The 23749-nt window shown below is 41.4% G+C and overlaps 1 protein-coding gene across 3 annotated transcripts in view; it reads right to left on the bottom strand.

The window, feature by feature from the left end:
- Positions 1–1267: 1267 nt before the first annotated feature.
- usp24 (ubiquitin specific peptidase 24) overlaps positions 1268–23749 on the bottom strand; it is a 60832-nt gene continuing 38350 nt past the window's right edge. For 2 of the 3 annotated variants that reach the window (XM_072682565.1, XM_072682556.1), the window contains 38 exons: positions 23629–23737; positions 23157–23315; positions 21281–21378; positions 21008–21103; positions 20644–20872; positions 18899–19061; positions 18623–18778; positions 18385–18455; positions 18092–18252; positions 17571–17632; positions 17229–17420; positions 16187–16301; positions 15915–16059; positions 15625–15744; positions 15341–15466; positions 14730–14828; positions 14250–14332; positions 13844–13985; positions 13632–13751; positions 13286–13506; positions 12442–12566; positions 12149–12290; positions 11565–11715; positions 11331–11426; positions 10432–10535; positions 10212–10325; positions 9484–9691; positions 9239–9328; positions 8911–9013; positions 8555–8676; positions 7546–7659; positions 7104–7169; positions 6538–6604; positions 6337–6415; positions 6129–6204; positions 5851–5937; positions 5559–5669; positions 1268–4630 (listed from right to left, as the gene is read on the bottom strand). In XM_072682565.1, the coding sequence (XP_072538666.1) occupies positions 4568–4630; positions 5559–5669; positions 5851–5937; positions 6129–6204; positions 6337–6415; positions 6538–6604; positions 7104–7169; positions 7546–7659; positions 8555–8676; positions 8911–9013; positions 9239–9328; positions 9484–9691; positions 10212–10325; positions 10432–10535; positions 11331–11426; positions 11565–11715; positions 12149–12290; positions 12442–12566; positions 13286–13506; positions 13632–13751; positions 13844–13985; positions 14250–14332; positions 14730–14828; positions 15341–15466; positions 15625–15744; positions 15915–16059; positions 16187–16301; positions 17229–17420; positions 17571–17632; positions 18092–18252; positions 18385–18455; positions 18623–18778; positions 18899–19061; positions 20644–20872; positions 21008–21103; positions 21281–21378; positions 23157–23315; positions 23629–23737 (4585 nt within the window). In that variant the 3' untranslated portion in view covers positions 1268–4567. Of the gene's footprint in view, positions 4631–5558; positions 5670–5850; positions 5938–6128; positions 6205–6336; positions 6416–6537; positions 6605–7103; positions 7170–7545; positions 7660–8554; positions 8677–8910; positions 9014–9238; positions 9329–9483; positions 9692–10211; positions 10326–10431; positions 10536–11330; positions 11427–11564; positions 11716–12148; positions 12291–12441; positions 12567–13285; positions 13507–13631; positions 13752–13843; positions 13986–14249; positions 14333–14729; positions 14829–15340; positions 15467–15624; positions 15745–15914; positions 16060–16186; positions 16302–16478; positions 16530–17228; positions 17421–17570; positions 17633–18091; positions 18253–18384; positions 18456–18622; positions 18779–18898; positions 19062–20643; positions 20873–21007; positions 21104–21280; positions 21379–23156; positions 23316–23628; positions 23738–23749 lie in introns of all 3 variants that reach the window. The other variant, XM_072682548.1, reaches the window with a different exon arrangement.

The following is a 23749-nucleotide window of genomic DNA, read 5'->3' as shown; positions in this document are numbered from 1 at the left end:
CCTTTTTCTACAAACTTTCCATGAGTATGAGGAGTAGCTTCATCTATCAGACTTTGCAAAGCCCTGCCATCTTGCTGCTACAATGGGTCTATGTGTACATACAACTCCTGGTGATTAAATATAACAACAAAACCTCTTCATGGCTAACCAACATTCAGTAGACTTACAGACTTCCTAGCTAATTCCCTTATTTTGTGTGCCACCAGATGGTGCTGTAAGCTATAATTCCCACCCTTACTCCAGGGGCTGTGTTTAAAGATTTAATCAAGAGATTAAAGTGCATCATAACAACCTTAAGTTGTGTGTGTGTGTATGTATAAATATAGTACTTGTGCTGAGACTTCACATTCAGGATTACACACAGAACAAATGACACAGCTTTAGATGGCTGAGCAGTCTATAGGCGCTGCGTTAAGGTCGCAGTCTCCCCTGGAGGTGTGGGTTCAAATCCCACTTCTGACAGCCCAAATCTTTATTATTGATTGGTTCGATTCTCGGGCTTGGCAAGCTGCCACTGTTGGGGCCCTTGAGCAAGGCCCTTCACCCTCTCTGCTCCCTGGTGAGCTGGAGTTGGCTGCCCACCGCTCTGGTGGTGTGTACTCACTGCCCCTAGTTCACGTGTGTGTGTTCACTACCACAGATGGGTTAAATGCAGAGGACACATTCCGCTGTACGGTGACAAATACGTGCACCTTTACCTTTTTACACTGCCAACATCCAGGTCACCAATATACAAACCACAGTGTGGATTTGGACAGAAATGATGCATTTGCAGGCTGGCTCTATCACAGGCTTGATTAAATAGGTCACTTGTATATGGTAAACTGCCATCACGGAGAAGTATGCAGCATGTTTGGTAAATCTGGACACCCTGCCCCTTTATGAAAATCAAAAATTAAAAACAAAATGAATGACAAATGCCCCCACTTTCTGGTAGATGTGATGAATCCATTTTCAAACAGGACTGTTACATTTAATTTCTATATAATAAAACTGGTGTTAATCCTTAATTATGAGGGTTTATTTCTAGAGTAAGTTCAGTTTTATATGAGGCCTGGAAATATATCAAACATGAATATAGATATCTCCTATTTAACCAGTTACACAGGTTGTAACACGTGTGATTTAACTCCACAAAAACATGCACGGCTTGTTGTGTAGAAATGGTTGGGTTTCCGGAGGGATGACGCTCAACAGAGTACAAAGTACAGTCTTGAGCAAATTATGGCAAGTGAGTTGTTCCGACACAAAGACAAAAGTAACGCTGTTTATAAAAGGTTGTGCATTCCAGTTTTATTCATTTTTTTCCATCATTATTTATATCAAATAGTTCCCATAATCAAACTCTGATGTACAAATTAAAATGTGGTTTTAACATGCATTTCCCCCCAAATCTGACAAGTCACACACTCTCAGCAGAGGTGCAGCACAGGATCAGTAAATAATAAAACCCTTTAAGTGTCTCCAGCCCCGGCCAAATACCCGCCAGTTAAAAATGCTCGAAAGAAGGGAACACGACAGTCGCGAAAGGGATGGAAGGAGAAGGGGAGGGGGAGGGGGGTGGGGTGCAGAACTGAAAGCATTCAGTGTGCCTTTCCTACTTATAGATTGCCCATGTTTACAGCAAGGATGGAGCTACCTGTTCAGCTTCAGCTGAGAGAGGGAAGAAAAGAAAAAAGAAAAAAAAAAGGAAAAGAAAGTTCTTTGGTGTCGAGCGAAGGTCTGACCGCCTGACCACAGAACTGTTGCAAGCACTCCTACATTTGACAAACTGATAAAGGAGGCTGTCTTGAGGTTTGTGAGTGAAAGTGTCTTTGTAGGAGGTCGGCCTTGGGTCAAGGCACTGGCTTGGTGAACTGTACCCTCCTAAAGATGATTATCCTAAAAACAGCTTTGTTCAATTGACCACACCCCTTTTTTTCTTTAGGAAATATAGAGAGATCTAGGAAAACTACAGCGGAGAGCTATAGTTCGGCTGATTGTTAAGAAGCGGACTAAGAGGCTAAAACGGTACCGTGGGCACAAAAGACCCTTGGCTTGTTTTGCAGTCAATTCAAGTGACTCACGAACAGCTTGACTAACAGACGTCCAAATCAAGCTCTCACACTTACATTCACTGACACACATGCATGAGCGAAGAAGCACAGTAACCATGATACTCAGGTGCAGACAGGTGAAAGCAGGTGATGCTGAGGTAAACAATAATATTACCTTCAATATCCTTTCAGAATGTCCAAGAGGCCATCCTTATCCCTCCATTTTTTAGGCTTTAGAACAGCTGAGAACCCCCCCCACAAAAAAAAAAAAAAAACACACACACACACACACAAATAAAAACCTTTGTATTGGCAACTAAAGGACGTCTTATGCGACGTCCCTTTTCCGGAAAGCAAACAGCGTCATACGGTGCACTACTGAGATAGGTCCATTTGTAAACTTCGTGTGAATGTAGCTAAGCGCTCTAAGTCTAGTCTAGTCTAAGTACAAAATAAGCAGCACACTAGATACTCCGACTCTGCTCATGCTGAGCTAACAAATCCACTCTGGCCCAGAAAGAGACAGAAAAGGCCAGAGGAGCCTCCAAGCGGAACGTGCAAGAGTGAAGAATCCGGTCAGCATGATCCAGGCCGGGGTTCGAAACGAGTACCACGGCGAGCTTGGCACCCGAACACTCCTGCAGAGCACTCCTTTCTTTCTTTTTTGGCACTCAATGATGAGCACATCAGTGTCATTGTGTATTTGTGTATATGTACATTGTAACCGAGGGAAACTGAAAGATCTGTAAAGGAGGACTGGGGTAAAGGCACTTGTGGGCTCCACAAACCGAACTGTGTCACCGCTACACTCTCCTCCAATTCTTGCTCCCTCAGTCTGTCTCCATGCCCCCCCACCCCCCACTCCTCCTTCCCCATCCTTTCCACCATGTGTGTGTGTGTGTGTGTGTGTGTGTGTGTGTGTGTGTGTGTGTGTGTGTGTGTGCTGTAAGGCAGGCAGAAGTGATAGAAGTAAACGCACAAAGCAAATAATCGCAAAACGGCTGTTGGCAAAGTAAAACCCCTGAACAAGCATCAAAAGTTAAAGCTCAAAAGCATGAGTCACGCATGAGGTTGGTTGTGTGATATGACAAGCTCTTGCTAAAGCCTAGCGCTCCAGACTCTTTGTAGCCAAACGTCCGTTCGCCCAGGAGTAACTGTAGCTAAGATGAAGTTTGAGTGTTTGTAGGTTCTGAGCATGGACAGTCAGGATGCATGCTGAGGAAACATCTGCTCCTGCACAGCCATAGGTACACGCAGACCGACAAACCAGAGTCCAAAGAGAACCAGGAGTAAGAGACAGTGTGTGTGTGTGTGTGTGTGTGTGTGCGCGCGTGTGTGTGTGTGTGGTTTGTGTTGGCATCCATACGAGACTTAACAGCAGGCCTGAGAAAGTCACAACAGAAAGAGAACAACAGTCAGACACAGAAAACAATGCAACAATAGCTCCGCCTCAACCAAATGAGGTCAGTTGCCTGCTTCTGGCACTTATCATGGAGCAAAGCGATGAGCAGAGAGATGACCTGTTCCAATTACTTTTTGTAGGCTTGCTGGAGAGCTGGGATACGGTTTAAAAAAAAAACCAAACAAACCAACAACAACAACAACAACAACAACAACAAAACCTGTAGGACTGAAAGTGACCACAACGCTCTCTTTGCATATCTGAAGTTCACAGCAGTTACCATGGTTGTGGTGAGGCTGAAGAAAGAGGCAGTTGTGCCGCAGCAATCTGAGGAGATCCATCCGTCCCACTATGCAATCCTATTTCATGCCCTCTTCCCAGGCAGCGTTGAAACGAAAAGAAAGAACAAGAAAGAAAGCAAAGCAGCATGGGACATGGCCATTCAATCGCCTCTATGTGAGGAACCTGTCAAACGTCACCTGCCCCCTCAAACTGAACTCATACATAAAGTGCATTTAAAAAAAGAGAAACCAGCAAGAGAAAGAGAGGTGGAAAAAAAGGCTCAGTCATTGTTTACTAGCCGAGGCTGGCAAGTTCCCCTTAAGAGTTGATTATGAGGCACCACTCAAACAGATGGAAAGGAGGGGGGTGTTATAGGATTCTTAAAAATATTATTTTACATTTGAAATTACACCTATGGAACACAGATTTCATGAATAGTATCTCTCTCATTATATTGGCAAATACCCACAAAACAGCAATTCTTTTTTTTTTTTCATAATTTTTTCCTTTGTTTGTTTTAAAACTTCCACCCCCTCCCTCGGCACCACTGAATCTGGTAGTTCTGTGTGAAAACTTTTAAGAAAATGGGGAAAAAAAAATTACTCCATGTTCTACTGAGCTCCACTTGCAGTATGGTGACTCAGTCACACCAGGGCAAACCTGAAGACAGTGTTCTGATTGGATGGGTTGCTGCCTCTTGTTTCCCGGCAATCCACTTCCTGCCCATAGGAGGGCAAATGCAGTCTTTTGATTGGCTGCTTGGAGCCACAAATGTCTCTCCATTGGAGGGATTTGTTTTTGCTAGTGTAAAAAAAAAAAAAGAAGCCCCTGCTGCTGATGAAGAGAGTTAGGGGTCAACGTCCTCTAAATCACTCTTAGAGTCACCCAGCATCATAGGAGACTCTGAGCCCTGAAAAAAAACACAAACATCCAAACGTTGCTCATGATCCATCCTTTTATGAACATTCAATAAACAATCAAAAAGCATAGTGAAAGAAAGCATAGTGGGCTACAACCCTCTGACAGAGACAGACAGGGGTTCAGATCTCTGCCCCAGGACAGATACCATAAATGATCAATAAGCCTCCAAAGGGTTAATGCTTCTACTTTTGTAACACCAGCGCTCTGGATAAGATGTAAATCTAGATACTGTATGACTGTATAAGGTGTTTTTTTCCAGAAAGCCCACCTGTTCGTCATCACCCCTAGCACTACCAACGCCCCCGACACTAAGAGGGTAAGGACTTATCATGTGTCCCCCAGCCACCACCTCTTTTCAAACTGCTGTTGATGTGAAATCACTGGCCAGCATCGCTTTAAGTAGCACCATATACTAACCCAGAGACAGCACAGACCATTGTGCTCTCTCTGACTCTGGATGCTGATGACAAAGTGGATAAAGGGCAAAGTCTTAGTTAAAGGAATAGTTAGGCTAAATAAATAAATAAATAAATGAATGAATGAAATAATGAACTTGACTGATTACTGATCCCAGAAGCAGTCAATCAGCCAAGATGTTTTTGGTATATCTGGACTTCTTTAGTTTAGAGCAGGAGATGCTAGACTAACGTTGCTTACAAACAATAGACACAGACTGTCACTGATTTCATTTCCATAAATATATGGCCAAAAACGGCATCCAGATATTCATTTGTTTGTAGTGGAGAAATCTATATAGTTTCGAACATTGTGTGCCTTGTCTGTGTCTATGTACATAGAAATAAACTTCTCTGCAGAGCTGAATATTAAGGCAGCCATTTCATGAGAAAAATAAAACTGTTACGGTCTTCTTAACCCATAGTGCACAGTAAGGCTAAATGATGTCCTGAGGGGTGTACCTGTCTGAGGCTGCGGTCTGAGTTCTCATTGGCTGGACTGCCGTCAGAACCATTACTGCTGCCAGACTGCTCCTTCTCATTCAGCAGAGCTGTGGCATAAGCCAGCGTGTCCTACACACACACACACACACACACACACACACACACACACACACACAAAAAAAATCATACACTGTGTCAGTCTACACAATGGCCAGTCATGGTAACAAGTCCTAATCACTGAAAAGAAATGTTAAAGGTAAGATGCTGCATAAGTCATGGGCATTATTATCCGTCCACTGCAGTACCATACCTGTGCTGAGATGGTTCGCTGAAAGGTCTTCGCTGTGGACGTCTCGTTGGACACGTTGCTCTGAGGTGTCCAGTAATGCTCAGACATCTAAGAGATTCAAAATCACACATTAGTGAAAACCTAAAGCTCATAAAGCTCTGCTGCATACTTATTGCACTCTAGTATATATTCTTCTGTAGAAATTCAGTTGCAGTCCATGCAGTCTACATGTACATTTATAACAAACAAAAACATAAAAATAAACATTTGCTTATTGGTGTTAAATATCAGTCTCTTGCCTTTTTCTGCAGCCACTGCACTGCCCAGCTCCAGTGGCCTGAGAGCTCCTTGAAGTAGTCTTTAGCAGGAGCGCACCTGAGCAAAAAACACAGAATCATTGGTTTTGTTTTGTGTGAAAACTTACACATACTAAATCAACTCTAAAAGCAGCAATAAAGCTAATAGCTATTAGAAAAGAGCTAAGGGGCAGTCTGCTGTTTTACTCACTTCTGAGCAAGAGTGACCAGGAACTTAACACACTGGTAGCAGCGACTGCTGTCCACATTGTTGCTCTGGTGCATCAAAGCTGAAAAGGGCAAAAATAAATAAATAAATAAACAAAATAACACATATCACATTATGAAAAATGCTCAACATGATTTCACATGCAGTTTTATTATGACAGAAAAAGTGAGGAATGGTACCCACCCAGAAGCCCTTTCTCAGACTCAAATGCATATTTCAGTCTTTGGGACTGAAGAGGATCCTCTACCATCTGTAAAATCAAGAAAAACGTAACTCACTCTTTCTCTATTTTGTACTTGGATTTACAATAAGAATGTCAATGCACTAGTCTCCAGCAACCATCATTTAAAACCACTGATATGATATCACTGATCATATCAGAAAGCTCTTATAATGGGCTTTCTCCTTTTCCCCCCCATTATTATTATTTTTTGTAATTACATCTTTACCCTATTTTCTTTCACCTTTAATACATGTATCTATACCTTTTGCAACATTGTCATCTATTCCGTCTTAATGCCAATGATTTCATAATAAACAAAAAGATGTATACATAAATAAATACATAAATAAACAAATAAATTTGGACCACACAATTTTCGTTTTTTAATTTAGAACAAAACAAAAAACAAAACAGACTAATTACTATTTTACTATTTTATACTATTTTATCTTGATTTGCAGTATATTTTAAATAATTATGTGCTATATGATTCTCAAAATTTGCTGACCTACGTAAGGTCACTCACCAAAATCTCCAGAAGCATTTGGAAGACGTTCTTGAGCTCATGAGGAGGAGCCGTCTCCAGCTGATTCTAGAAACCACAGAGAGCCACATGTAAGCATTATTACAGCTGTGAAGTAATGGCTGGTCGAGGTGTACAAAATACAGTACAATAACTATACAGCTATATATTACATATTATTGTGTGTGAAAAGGCTAGTTTTATTACACTTGATGGTTAACAACTGTCCTACATTATTTTTATTAGCATTTGCACATAACAGACCAAAACAAGACCCGTACTTTGAGGGCAGATGTCGCAATAACAATTATAGAACTATATACTGTTTGGTCTTACTGTGAGAGATGCAGCTCTGTAGCATTAAGGACATAGTTTTCAGGACGTGGACATGTAGTTCTGTGTTTCTCGTGCGTGTGTGTGGGTATCTAGTTCTGGCAGGGCTAACCTTGAGTAGATGCAGCACTTCCAGAGAGAAAGGTTCATTACAGAAGCAGCAGTAAGTCACCATCTCAATGAGGAAGGACAATGGCCCAGACAACTCCCGCATGGCAAGCATTACCTGCAAAACACAGACTCCGTAAACACTGGTGTGACTGCATCCATTAAAGGCCCACAGAATGACTGAGTGCATATCTTCATCTTCTTTATTCTGCTGCTGTTTTGTTATCTGTTGTGCTATTTGTGTCGACCAGAGGAGGATGATTCCCCTGAAGTCTGAAGTCTTGGTTCCTCTGAAGGTTTCGTTCTCTTGATCTGAATGTGTTTTTTCTTTGCCACTTGCTTGCTTAACATTTGTCAAAGTGATTCATACATTTTAACTGAATTTCTACCAGGCAGTGTGGTTTAGCATGGTACATGATGCAAATTCAAATCCAGGTCAAAGACCTGTGTCCATTTTCCATTGTAAAACAGTACTCAAAAGTAGGTAGGTCCTCTCACTGCTCTGTGAGCTGTGTGGGGCTTTTAACTTCTTCACCCCCAAATACGTAATACGTGTGTGTGTTTGTGTATATTATATATATATATATAATATATATAATATATATAATATAAGTTCTTTAGACTATCTTGGCATCTTAAGACACTTGCAAAACGCGAAAATAAACCTCTTATTAAACAAGTTCTCTAATGGTGGGAGAATGTTGATAAAATATAACTGGAAGAGACATTTGGTTAAACTCTTTGCCAGTATTAACAGTAAACATAGCTGTAACGTGACCAGTAACTGGAGTGAGGAGTCCTAAGGAGCCAAACACTAAACTAGTCTACACTGTTTCAAGCTCAGCCTCTTGGTTCATCTACAGTATGTTTGGAGCTCCAACAAAAGGACTAACCAGCATGGACACTGCACGGCAGTGGAAAAGACTACAAAATGATCATGTCTCTGCAGGCATATTGTGATATACCGCACCCCCTCAGTGGTAAAATAAAAGTGGTATGTGTGTTTGTGTTACCTCCATTAGATAAGGTTGTCCCTCAGGTTTGAAGAGCAGTGTGTTGACGTCTGGGTGCAACGCCAAGAGAGGTGAGGACAGAGCCACAATTCCAGACGAGCTGTGTTTGAATGTGCCAGGAGCTAGACATAATAGAAAAAGTAGAATCATAGTCAAAGGCCAAAATCCCAGACCAGAAACTATACCCACAGTGATCCATGGATATGCAGTTATATGCAGTTATTCCAGTGCACTACAGGAAGCCTATGTAGTGATATGGCTTCTATTACTTCATCACTCAATCACAGAAATCACACAGACAGAACATTAAATGATGATTGTGCTGTGACTGGCAAAGAGAGAGAAATTGTGCTTACCCTCTGTCCTCTGAGATGTGAGGTCGGTGTGCAACACCACCAGAGCCAGTGTATTATGCAGATGCAGGAACTCTCGTGCCTGAGCTGAACTCCACCGACGATTCTGAAGGAAACACAGTGAGACCTTCAAATGTAGCCCTTCCAGTTCACTTTCGCTGCTGAAGTAATTAAGCTGAGACATGGTTAAACTCTATTAAAACTGATTGAGGGAGCTAAAAATAAACACCCCGGTTTACAAAATGCGTAACCATGGCTTCAAATCCATTTTCTCTCTGTTTAAAACATGCTTTGACTTGAAACATGGAATATAAAGCCCAGACAGTCATACCTGATTATTCTGCCGGTTAGGACCCAGGAGAAAGATGAGCATTCGGCGATAAGCAGCATGCTTCAACAACAGCTGACATGGCCCGAATCCCTGTGGTTGGACACACTTCGTTAGAATTTGGATTCTATTCCATTTGATTATTTTTTTTATTATTTTATTTTATTAATATTATTATTATTATTATTATACCACCTAAAAAACCTCAGATGTATTTATTATATAAACTCATTCTCTGTCTTGCTTACCCTCTGGGCGAAGTTGCTGAAAAGGCTGAAGTACTGTGAGCAATTCTTGCAGTTCTCCGGAACATCCTTGTCAAGCAGCGAGAGCAACATGTCCAGTAGGCAGTCCAGCCCTGAGTCCTGGAAATACAGCGCACTCTCCAGAGTCTTCTCCAGGATGGAAGCCACCACAACACGCACCTCTCGAACACTGCACTCCAAAAGACAATTCCTACAGAGAGAGAGACAGAAAGACTAATGTGGGCCACAGCAATATATCATAGGGTTATTAAAAACATGCAGATTGCATGTAAAGGTATTGTGCACATGTTTGGACAGCTGCACTTTTAATTGTTCAAACTCCAGTATTGTTGTGTTGCCCTCTTTGGATTGAGGCAAGATCAGAGAGAAAGAGAGAGTTCAGTGCAGTGCACCCTGTGGATTACAGGGCTGTTCTGTAAAGGCTGCAGGTGCCAGTGATTAAGACCCAGGTAAAGCCCTACTCTAGCATTCACATGCACAGACATAGCATGCAGACTCAGGGAGTCAGGTCCAATCCAGAACACCAGAGACAAAGCACCCCAAAACCAAGACAGTGTGAGCAAAATTATCATAGTTTACGAAACTGTAATTGTATTTGTGTATAACTCTTCTTTCTGTAACTGACTGCATGAATGAAGTCTTATGACGTGCTATGCTCAATAACCGGAATTAGCAGTCAGTGGACGACATGCCCGTTTACTCTCACTTACTTGATGATTTCCCGGCCCTCGGGTGCTACCAGGTACTGGACCATCCACTGACATGCCTCACTGCTCTTAGACAACAGCATCTCCACTGTAGCTATCCACTCCTCTGTGTCCACCCTGTGAGACAGACATAGAGGTAGACAGAGACAGATATATATATTCAGTCTTCATTTTCATTGGATTATCTGCAAATTACAGTAGAGAATCAAGTGAGCTTCGGCACCTGAGCTTCTTCTTGGTGCGCAGGTAGGTGTGAAAGAGGAACTGCACGGCCAGCTGCAGGCTGGTCTTTGCCATTGCCTGATACGATGGGTGCTTAAGCTTCGTCTGCACATGTTGGGGAAAAAAAACAAACAAACAATAACTTCTCAATGACATCTTTTAAGACAAAGTGATTCATATACTATATCACAAGTTAGGGTTGTGGGGGTGGGAGGTGACAACTAACATTCCTGGTTGTTTGTCCCTGCCTTTTGGTGCATGGTTACTGTGGCTTAAAATACTTGCCCAGATTTGGGATCTCACAGTCTCACATTTTTAATAGACTTTACCACACATCTTTAGTTTCTCTGCTTACTGCATTTTTTCAGCCCACTGGCATTCTTTCTAATTAGGACAGCTGAATTATTTTATTATATCTTATACACCGATTAGCCATAATATTAGTACTGTGATTTACATTTAAGGCATTTAGCAGACGCTCTTATCCAGAGCGACTTACAAAAGTATGTTCGGAAGTTCCTGCTTGTGCCACCACAACAGATTTGACCATTTAATCTGACCAGATACAAATGTTATGGTTGATCTGTGTATATTTATTGTTTTACATTACCCATGATCTAATGACTGCTATTATTATTATTATTATTATTATTATTATTATTATGTATCATACCCATTGTAAAGACAATGACGTGCTGGTTTGGATGACTTTTGTTGGGCTGACTTAATTTAATTTTGGAGCAAAATTTCCAAATATAACCAAATATCAGGAGATGTGGCAGGCAAAATTATTACATTTTGAGGAAAACAATTAAATGATATGATCTGACCATGCTTAATACGATCAGGCACAAAATAAAATAAAATAAAAAAATCTGTAAAAAATACACAGTGTCTTACCGCATTGACAGAGGCCAGAGACAGGGTGAAGTTAAAGTAGTCACTATTGTACACGTCTCTGTTCTTCATGAACTTCAGGTTCTCATCCCGCACCATCTAAAACACAAAACACAACTGGGTATTAAATATGGTCACAATACACTCCATAGTGTGCTTGAGATCCTCCATATTTTAAAGTGGATCTGATACAATTATGGTGAGCAATGTTTGCCATGAGAAGTGAGGGGGCTGCACCTGATATATCCTAGCAGGCATCTTCTCCACAAACAAACCCTTTTTCTCTCCTTTCCTGACCAGGCGAGTGAGCAGGGTGAGTCGATCGTTGTTAGCCCTAGGGGGCCGTGGGGACGACTGGGGAGAGATCTCAGGAGAGGAAGGGGCTGACCTGAGAGAAAGGACAGAAGTAGCTCTCATTATGTTCAAGATGCTTAGAATTAGATTGATTCTATTGTACTAGAAAATGCATTTTAGTCTAGAAGATTAATGTTAAGAAGCCCTGAAAGATAAAATGTGGATCAGAGACACAGAACAGCACTTCCACCTAAGGAACCAGAGACATATCATATGTAGATGTCCTGGCAAGTTTCTTGATTGTGTGTACAACAGGCATTCAGGGAGGGCTTCACCATACAAACTATACGAACAAACGGATCAGTGTCAAGTGTACTTTGTTTTTTCAATCTTTTAAAGCAGACTGATGCCTTTCCATTACTGAACCTGATCTAGCACAGATACTTCCCATTTATCTAAAAATGACGCAATTAGTTATAAAATGATAGAGAAAGCACTATGCTGGCTTGCTATTATGTGCGACTTACAGAGACAGATCCTCAGCTTCCTGTCTCATGACGCTAACGCGGCTCTTTTTGGGCAGCACAGGAGAATTCTGGTCACTGATACGTTGGTAGAAGAGCATGTAGGCGTTCCAGTAGCGTCTCCGCACATCCGGATATGGGTTTGCTAGAGAAAAAAAGCACACCATATTAATAAAAAAAACATTTTTATTAATTATTATTATTACTAATTATTTGCAAACACAGGCTTTGATGTGAATTGAAATGATACTTGTGGAACTGTTGGGTTGGTGACAGATAGATCAGGAGGCACTTACACTGATCATACACTTTGGGTCTGTACTCTCCTCCAAAACACTCATACTCCAGAGTCTCGTCGTTCATGTCAAACTCCTCCACAACGTTATCATTGAACTTGTACCACCGGCCTCGCGAACTCCCCCTAGTGAAAAAGAGAATTGCTAAGATCAGTGTGGTCATTCCTGAATTCCTACATTCCCAGGTTGCCTGTCCCAGCTTAAAAAGGTATGCCTGTGCCAGGAATCCAGACCTGTTTGAACGGTTAGAACATGCAGGAACCACTCTTAAAAGACACTTAGCAGAAACCAGTAAGAACTGCCAGGAGTCATTCAACTTCAACAGCTCATACACTTGGATACAGTGGGCCAAATGTTTACAATGTGGTTGTCAGTAAATTTTAAGCACAGTATTTAAGATCCTTCTACTGTACTTATAATAACATAATTACTAAGTACATAATTAAAATAATGTATTACATTTTAGTAATATTTCATTGTTAATTTTAATTGTCAAATGTAGTTACATTTGAAATAATATGTCATTTTAATAATATATAATAAATTAAATAATTCCAAGAATATCTTAGTTCGTCTTTAGTTTCAGGTAGTTAGTGATCAAAAAGTTGTGTAGAATAATCTGAAATTACAGAATGACATGAATAATTAAGTTATTATAACAATGAATATTTTATTACACTGAATGAAATGTTGCTGAAAATATTAAATAAACCAGAAATTTTTTTTTAAGATGTTATGTTATTTAAATTTCCCTTTTTATTGTTGAAGAAATAGTATTATTAATAGAGCAAGGAAATCCTATACAGTAATGGGAAGCCACCAGATTCTCTACAATTGCACTCACCTGCGGTCTTTGATGAAGGAGTAATAGTGTCCTGCGTGTGCCTGGCCGCTGTGCACCACCACTCCTACCAGTTCGTAGTTTTCAGAGATGGTGACTTTCTTGCGAGGAGATCCCCCTGGCCCAGTCTCTCCACCCCTGCCATTCTCACCATGGTCAGCACTGGAGTCCTGCCGAGCCATGCCAGACACTGTGTATGGCTCCATGTTCAGCACCCATGGGAACTAGCAGGACAAGTATGGAAAAAAAGCATAACAGTGTAATTATTGCTGGAAATCACCAAAATGCCCACTAATACTTTTGTTTCCCCTGTATCATGTTGTATCTGGACCAAGAGTGTAGATCTTACCCTGATCTGTTCATCATACTTGATGGAGCGCCCACTTTCCCAGTCAAATCCAAAGCGCATAAGATGGATAACCAACACGCTGGGCAATGATTTGATACAGGTACGCTTCACTGTGGTCCTCTAAAACAGAAAATACCGATATTTAATTAGCGTTTTCAAGCTACTTTTCATTCAGAACAGACAGACAGTTGAGATGAAATGAACACCTTTACCTTCTCTTTGCATTTCTCACAGTAGTAGGCATTGCTGCCCTCTAGCACCTCTCCTCGGACAAACTGATCCAGAGAAATCTCTAGACTCTGACATGACGTTACTCCTAGGTTCAGTGCCATGAAGGTTTCTTCACGCTCATACCTGTAAGAGAGAGGGTGATAGAGAAAGAAAGCTTATAGAGAGAGATCAAGCAAAGAGACCCTTATATCAGTCAGAAAGAACCTTCTCTAATTCTGTAATGTATTAGTCTTGGAGTCAGTGAATAGTGACAATTAAGACAAAGCAAGTAAACAAACACCCACATCACTTCATCTAAAAACCAAGCTGAATCAAGCTATAGGAACCTGATATTTTACAGATGGAGTAAATTGAAGAAAGGTTGCTCTTTTAAATGTTATTACTGACCTGTGTGGGCAGTCTTTGCAGATCTTCTGGTCAGAGAAAATGCCCTGGAATGTGTTCTTGAAGATCTGCTCTCTTCCAATTTTCTGAATTGAAAAAAAGCAGTTTTGTGATAAAATTCAAAACCAGTAAGACAACCACAGGCAAGGCACTTTACCCATAGACATGGCTCTGTAAGACACACTGAAAGGTTCCGAATGTAATCTCTATTGAAGTGTAATTGAGTCCGGAATCAGGTCTAAATGTTAAATCCATCCTCTTCCACATAAACATTAGAAGACTAGGACAACATAACCTTTTAGATACATCTAAAAGAAGCAGTGTTTATTAGTGTTTTATCGGGTGAAAATAATGTTTAGAAACAGGTTTCTTAAAATAATAAAATATTAGTTCTTGCATTCACAGGTACTCCTTTTTAAGAACATCTAAAAAGTAGTGCTTCCCTGGTAGGGCCACCAGTGGTTAGAGTTGTGTAAACTGTACCTTTAGATGCTCATCTAGCTGGTCCACCAGACTGGTGAAAAACTCATAGGCGTCCTGCTGCTCTCGCACATACAGCTCCTTATTCCACATCTTAAATATCTGCAAAAGAAACAACCCATATACTATCACATGCAATTCTCCACTACAAGCTCCTATTATTATGTAGCATTATGGTGCTGCTTTCTCTGAACATGTATCAGCTTAAAGCAAAATTGGCATTTCTTGCTCCTGGGCTCCCTATAAATTTGGGAAGTGTTATTCGGGCTTTGAGACACCGATAATGGACGTGTTTTTCTGGACAAGCTGACAGATACAGAACGTTAAATGAACGTGAAGAAGCATGTGGATTGATGTGGTAAAATAATACTCTGTATTTTACACAAGTGTGACTCTGGGTTACACAGTGTTATGCAGTTCTTGTCATTATGCCAGCTCATCCAAAGTCAGTGCAGTTAGCAGCTTGCTGAGCCCAGAGCAGCAAAGACAACGACCCTATTTGGATTATTCCAAGTGGAGCATCAACATGATCTTGAAGCTGTTATTTTAAGGTAAAATGCTACATTAGTGTTTCTTTAACAGAACGTTAACGTATAACTGCACATCATACTGACCTTCCAGAAGTTCTCAGGTACATAGTACTGCAGCTTGCTCTCCATCAGGTGTCCAAACAGGGACTGCACCTGGCAGAACACACTCTCTTCTGGGTTCTCCGCATCATCTTCTATCGACAGGATGGCCTGAGACATTTTATTTAATAAGTAAATAAGATTAACCCATTTACCAGAGGTCAGTGAAATGCATAGGTCAAACAGGGTCAACATTTGGAAAAAAGGAAATTGCTCCATTTTAACAGCAACCTATGAATGCCCTCTACAGCCTGCCAATTTACACACACCTCAGGTAAGCCAGGTTGCATGTACAGCTGCTGGAAAACTGCGTTCATGTAGCAGGTCGCCCCTCCGTTCTTCAGTCCCACAAATCCTGAAACTGAGCGGCTATCCACTGGAGGGAGGTACTGCGGAGAACAAGCACATGCATTAAATTACTTCAAGTAAACTCCAAGTAAGTATACGCTGATATAAATAGCTCCTCTTGGTTCCAAGTGGTTACCTACATGATGGTGGGTAAAAGAAGGTTCCCTAACTAAAAGGCAGAAGAGTGATAAAGAAGAGAGAAGAAACTCACATCAAATTCCTTAGTGAGGGAGGGGTCAGCCTGGTGGTGCATAGAAAGCAGTTCTCTGGTGATGAGCTGCAGGTTGGTCAGAGAGCTATCAGCCAGCATCACCAACACCTCATACGCTGCTAACCGACTGCTCACTGTACTGCACCTGAAAGAGAGAGAGAGAGAGAGAGAGAGAGAGAGAGAGAGAGAGAGAGAGGGAGGTGAAATTGGGCATGTTGTGGCTACGCAGCTAGAAGGCATGTTTGTAAAAACACACGCATGCATGCACTCACTTTGGGTGGAAATCATGTAGAGGAGCTGTAGTGCTAGAAGGGTTGTTGCTGTTTAGGATGATGCGTGATGCTCGAAACAGGAAGTCATCCAGCAGCTGCTGTATAAGCGAGGGGCCTGGGATAAAGCAACCAAATGAAACACATTCACACCTTTAACTCGATTATTATTAAAATTGTTTTTAATCAAGCTAAATACTTTTGAAAACAACAAAGCATTTCCACCACACAGTGTACACAAGCTAAGACATGGCATGCATTAATGTGTATTTTGGAGAAAAACAATAGAGAGTACTTTTCTTATCTTTCCTTCCCTTGGTTTTCTTGCTGCCCTCTTTGTCTTCATCTATACACAGGACCACAGTCAGCTTGATATTTCGGTGGGAGACTATTCTAAATTAGTTTAATACACCTTTTTGAGTGAATTAATAGACTCTTTGCAACTCAGTCTTTAGGAATAATTTAAAATCAGAATACCTCCTAAAAATATACATACTGCTATTAGTGCTGCATTGATACAATATCATTTTGTGCCACTCTTGATATCTATTTAAGTTATTTCAACATGTTTATGAGTAAATAATAAAATACTGGGGCAGAATGAGTCTAAAATGTTCACAGCTCCTTAAGTTGTTGTTTATATTAGAGAAACTGGTACTTTCACATTCCCTTTACAGCTGTTCTGCTACACTGCACATTACATTCCCAAATACAAAGAGATTTCATCATTTCACTAGTGTTTTGTGGTATCTGAAATAAATGTAAAGCCCTGCATGACACACAGTTTCTTTTACTCAGACAGGTTTATAGCTGTACTACTAGCGCCCTCTACTGGGTCAGACAGGGAATGGAATAAAACAGGCTTGGTTCAGAGAGGAAAGGAAATTAAAAACAAGAGTGACAGAGAGAGAGGGAGGAGGACTGTGAGAGTTAGACTGAGTGAGCGAGAGTGTGAGAGAGTAAAAGAGAGAGCAAGGGCAAGAGAGTGAGAGAGAGAGAGAGAGAGGGAGAGAGAGAGATGAATGACAGTGAGAATGAGACTCACCAAACTGCTCCTTCTCGTTGCCGCAAAGCGAGAGCAGGGTTTTAATAAGACGCAGATGGCCGGCCTGCAGTATGTTGTCGGCCTCACTGGTCTCCAGCTCGCTGGTCCACGTGGGCTCAAAGTTATCCAGCCAACTGATCTCATCCTCCAACATCACTGCTGGGCTGATCTGCAGCTGCTCCATCTCTGTGGCTGCACACAGACAAGGAGACAGTGGATGAGAGGAATCTACAAGCTGCTTGTCCATGGTGCTACAGTATTATTCCAGTGGTAAAATTTACACCAGTTTCTCATAAAGGAAGATGAAGAAGAAGAAGAAGAAAAAAAAGACTCAGGTCTTACTGGTCAGGTCATCCAGGAGTTGGCATCGCAAGTCAAAATACTCGGTGCACTGAGAAAGCAACCTGGAGAACCACATATCAGCGCTTCAGTTATGTCATCTTGTCATCATTTACTCCAACTGAGCACTGCACATTTAGTATATGCAAGCCATTGGCTGACCTCCAGCAAGCTGATGTCTACACAAACTGTCTGTTTGATAATGGTAAGTAATGAAGGAAAGGCACTTGTTAAATGTCTATATTGCATTAACTGCTCAACACATATATCATCCAGTGTTGGTTCACTATGGTGGTTATATATATATATATATATATATATATATATATATATATATATATATATATATATATACACACATACACATACACAAGTGTGCATACGCACAGACAGATAGACATGTCAGAGAGAGAGAGAGAGAGAGAGAGAGAGAGAGAGAGAGAGAGAGAGAGAGAGAGAGAGAGAGAGAGAGAGAGAGAGAGAGAGAGAGAGAGAGAGAGAGAGAGAGAGAGAGAGAGAGAGACCTTTGGTTGATGCCTCTCATAAGGCTGGTGGGAGACCACAGAGGGAGCTGGGCAGTCAGCACCACCCTCAGCAGGAACAAGTTGGGCTTCTGCAGCTCAGAGTACGCCGATGTATCACTCTGACTCAGAGTGTACAGCTGATCACAGGCCACACGCCGGATCTGTTTGCATATGTGTGTGCAGGGGCAGAGAAAACAAGGGTTAATAACGGTCAAGAGTAAGTCAAGCAGAGTTAAATGAGGCACTGTCCCCCCCCCCCCCCCCAAATGTACAAAAGGAAACACGGCAATTACCTCAGCACTGGGTGATCCCAGCAGAATATCGATGATAAAATCGTTCACACAGGGCAGATTATAGAAAGACGCTGTAGAGAAACAGGGGAAAAGTAGCATAGGGATGTGTCCAATTTTTAAGCTGGGCTTCTACTATGTCTCATCAAGAGTTTCATCATTGTAGGTTCAGTAATATACTGCACGGCATTTCTAAATTGCCACGTTTAACAAAATGCCATTTCAATCTTATTACACTTACAAAGCTGCTGGCAGCGGAGTTGCAGGCAGGTGACCAGCAGAGAGAGCGCTTCTCGGGCGATGATGGTGTCTTTAATGGACACACACTGCTGTTTGACACAGATACCAGCCTGCAGAGTGGTGGCCTCTCCTTCACTGCTGGAGCTGCAGTTACTGCCTGTGACACACACAAGGACACACACATACACATTAATAACACAGATATTAATTACAATGTCCATTATCCATTACTATGTATGCAAACAGCACTTTGAAAGGGTATGAGTGCATATTTCACCTGTGCTGCTGACCCTGCTGCGGACCCCCAGAGGCAGTAGTGAATTAGTGCTCTCTCGGATAGGCTGACTGCTTCCTACAAGGTCTAGTCGACCGGCGGCAGCAGCCCAGGTAAGCCGCATGAAGCAGGCCACAGTGGAAGTGAAGTCCCCAACCTCCATTGTCTACAGCCAATAAAACAAACAAACAAACAAACAAGCAAACAATACACAGTAACTAGCATGTTTTTACAAAGGTCAAGACACAGATGTCTTCTCTTTGACAAGATATGCATAATCTCTTGTTAAATGGAGTCAATGCAACAATTGAATGAACATACAAATGTTTAAAGTGTTTAAAGTACGCTGTACACTCAATATATTGTGTACAATACACCCAATAGATGCAGTAAATCAGCAGACGAAATGTAGTTTGATTATGAAGTTGTCTTCTTTAGTTCTGCACAGAAGCTATATTATCTACTTTGTCTTATCCTAATTAGAGCCTAAAATGGGCCCAAAAGTCCAAAGTCCAAAATTGACTTGAATTCAACACAACTCTGCCTTAAACGGACCTAAATAGTCCAGGCATCACCCGTAATTAAACCTACTATTTCCTTAATCAGCACTGGTGATGTGACAATGAAAACTGCCATTAGATCACCACTAAACAGAAATACTCAAAACGAAAGTTTATAGCCCCCTTCATCCAAGTTAATCAACTACTGCGTTTGAACTTCACTACTCAAACATTACTTTCCATGTTCACAAAATATGCCACATGACACACTGAATTTATCAAATAGTTTACAACAATGTAAACAATAATGTCTTTTAGACTGCAATGACTCCAGGGTGCAGGTTATGAAGCCAGGAAAAATAATAAAGTTAACAGCCCAACTATGCATGTAAAATGCAGAGTAAAACATGTCGGAGTCCAGTGGTTAAATAACGCCCAATATACTTGCTTTCAGTTGGAAGAAGAAAAAGTTAACGAACCCTTTGGAATTGGATTTCTGCATTAATTACTAATAAAATGAGGTCTGGTCATTATCCAAGTCACAATTACAGACAAGAGAGCTGTGTACACAGGCCATCCCAGAAAAATAAATAACCTGAACCAGGGAGCAATGGTTCAAAATTTATTTTTAATGTTGTGCAAATCTAATTTGCAGCTACAGGAAGTGTTTGGTGAGCGTGACTACCGCTAAAGAGGGGATCTAAAGGTTCACTTACTTTTTCTAGCCTGCACTGTGGATGATTTTTTTTATGTGTTTAACAAAAAAAAAAAAAAGACACAAACAGTACAACTGTGTGTGCCTTATTAGTTTAGTAAGACTGTGTTTGTCTATAACGGTCACATTTTATTAGTAATCCATGAAGACATCCAGGTAATTCCAAAGAGTCCACTTACTTTTTCTTGTAACTGTATGTGGTTTGTGACATTAAATAACATATCATTATCTACAGAAATGAATAAATAGCCATTTACCATGCCAGAGTCACAAAACACATAACCCAGTCAATTTGAGATGACACCTGAACACAGGCAAGGCAAGTATGTAAGCATCCACTGCAGTTTGGTACATTACCCTCGCTGCACAAATCTACAGGTACGTTCCACTACATTTGGGGTTTTTGAATTGTGTGAATCAGATTGTTTTGCAGGAAGATTCCTTTAACAGTCTCTGGAAACCTATGTAAAGTCTACTCGTACACCTCGCATGCATTCAGCTGTGTGCACATAGAGCCACAGATCAACACACACCTGTATGGCAACTCGTGCTGCTGGTATGATCTCCTCCACTCTAATGGAGGACCTATCAGACATGGACATCTGCCTGTAGGAGGATTTCTCCGGTGTTCCACAGAGTGAGAGCTGCCGTCCGCTCTGCCTGCCTGCGTTGCGGAAGGGGCGCGAGGACAGAGTGTCCAGGCCCTCCTTACTCAGCTCCTCGTCCAGGATGCTTGGCATAGTCTGTCCTACCAGCAAGAATCTGCAGGGGGAGCAAGAGAGTGAGCGCACTGGAGAGCATTCGGTAAACAATGGAGCCACATGCCGATGTGCACATAAGCAGTCACTAATTTACACTGATAGAAAAGAAGGAGAAAACTGAGATATGAAGACATACCTGGCGAGCTGCAGGCAGATGGAGTAGACACCCTGCCTGGTCTCATAGTCCACCTCAGAGGGGATGGAGTCTCTCTGCATGACGTTAACTACCAGGCTGAAGGGACACACATACACACACGCACACAATCACTGCCAGAAATGGCTACAGTAGAGATGCAGCTCCAGCTGAACAACTTCTTTAATGACAAAATCCTGCACCATGTTTATCTCCTTTTGTCTTCTCCAGCACCAGCTGGAACCATCTTATAAGTGAGGCAGAGTGGTGTGTTACCTGAGGCCTCCAGCTTTGAGGAAGTTTTCACAGAAAGACTTCACACTGGTTTTTGCCATCTCATCATCAGAGGTAGGCATCAATTTGGAGCTCAACACCTGCCACACACAAAGAGAAATATATATATATATATATATATATATATATATATATATATATATATATATATATATATATATATATATATATATATACACACACACACATTAAATTAAATTTTATAAATATAAATACATACATTATGGACCATTGCTGTAAAAAGTTTTTTATTGTATTCAGCAAGAAGAGCATTAGTGATGTATTGGATGGAGCAGCATCATTCCAGAGAACACAATACTGGGGCGCTTTATACCCCTGCAGCCCACACCTGGCTATAGGCAGGGTGACAACAGGTTCAAGTTTATCTGCACATTATTTGCACATCAGCGTCAGCAATGGCTACACCTTATAGTAAATGAATGCATTCACATTAGAAGGTGAAGGTGAAGGTGCACGTATTTGTCACTGTACAGTGTGCACTGTACAGCGAAATGGGTCCTCCGCATTTAACCCATCTGTGGTAGTGAACACACACACACTAGTGAGCTAGGGGCAGTGAGTACACACACACACCCAGAGCGGTGGGCAGCCAACTCCAGTGCCCGGGGAGCAGAGAGGGTAAAGGGCCTTGCTCAAGGGCCCAACAGTGGCAGCTTGCCGAATCCGGGAATCGAACCCACAACCCTGTTATCGATAACCCGGTGCTCTAAACGCTGAGCCACCACAAACATTCGGAAATAATGTATTTCCTATAGAGACAGTGTGATGTTGGATTATGCAGCACTGACCACATTTGTTCAGAGTAAACTAGTGGAATAAAGACTTTGTGCACACTGTTATTTTCTGCATGTGTAAGAGCAGATTTCTTCAAGACAAGAACAAGCGGGTTTCACTCAAACAATAAGGGGGTGGGGGGGTCTTTCAACACCAATGTATTTTACTGGGCACAACATTGTGAATCGTGGAGAATATGCAATTCTATTAATTATGATATAGCTGCATAGCTGTCTTACATAAAATCAATGCTTGAAAACAACTATATTTAGAAAATCGTGACTTGGTGTGAATCCAGTGTATGACAGCTGTGTTTAGCATAATGATATGTAAGAGTAGCTGAATGTCTGATTTGTTTACAAAAAAAAAGAAAAAAAAAAAAGTATTTGGACAGTGACTTTTTATTTTATTTTATTTATTTTTAATTAACTTTTGCCTCTGTACTCAACCAGGATGAGACTGATGTGTAGATTTACATCTTAAATTTTAGGGATTAACAACAATTTAACAAGTTAACTGTTAAGCAAGTAAACAGCATTTTTTCACACAGTCCCTATTATAAAAGGCTCTAAAGAATTCGGACACTAGCAAATTAAAAACATAAGAAGTTTAATTATAAGTAGTACAAAGCCTTTGCAGTCAATGAGTGCTTAAAGTCTGTAACCAATGGACATAGCCAAAGGCTTTTTTCAGATTTTTTTGCCATGCTTTCTACTGCGGCCACTTTCAGTTGTTGCTTGTTTGTGGGTCCTTGTCTTTAAGAACATTCCACCTTTTGGGTTGCTTTTGCAGTGTTCTGGGTTATTATCCATTTGTTTTGTGAAGCACCTTAACAATAAACACCAGAGACCCATTTCCAGATCACTGCCTACACCATGTTTAACAGAGGTCATTGAATGCTATGGAGGATGAACCCTTTCTTTCTTATTCCATACTCAATTTAAGCTTGGTTTAATCAGTCCAAAGAATCCTGTTCTAGGACTGATCAGGCTTTTAGGGTTTATAGCAGGCTAATCTAACCCTTGATCACCAGTCACCTCTGGTGCAAAGTATGTGTATGCACCTCTAGATTGTAGAGCACTCTGAAGGTAGACATGCCCGGAGCAGAGGAGCGGAACAGGGACTCCAGGATGGACGCTGCACTCTGCTGATGCTGCTGTTTGCTGGAAAGAGATGGAGACTTGGAGGCCTGAGAGCTGGATCCCAATGTGAACAGTGTTTTCTACACCACATGGGGCATTATGAGAAGGTTGGAGGGGGGATGGAGGGAGGAAAGGAGAGAGAGAGACAGAGAAAGAACAAGTGAGGGTAGAGGGTGTTAGGCACATACTGTTCTCTCACATACTGGTATTTATCAAACTGATAAACAAACTGAGCTTTCTGAATGTGCTGTGAGTCACATGGCTTTGTCTACTCGGTGAGTCATGCTGCACGTCGTCTGTTGGATTATTGCTATGAGGGGGCTTTCTGCACAATCGGAGCAGAATGTGGATAAACACAGTGTATGTGAAGTAGTGAATCTTTCTCTGTGGTACCTGGTGGCTCCAGACGCTGGATTCCTTTGGCACAAAGTTATCCAGGGCGTCCTGCACCTCTGGATCAGTCGGGATGAGGAGCAACAACTTTCGAACACGCAGGGTTATCCTGTTATGGACA

Source organism: Salminus brasiliensis, chromosome 1 (assembly GCF_030463535.1).
Source record: "Salminus brasiliensis chromosome 1, fSalBra1.hap2, whole genome shotgun sequence".
In the NCBI taxonomy this organism is placed as follows: Eukaryota; Metazoa; Chordata; class Actinopteri; order Characiformes; family Bryconidae; genus Salminus; species Salminus brasiliensis.
This window is presented reverse-complemented; position numbering and strand designations above follow the sequence as displayed.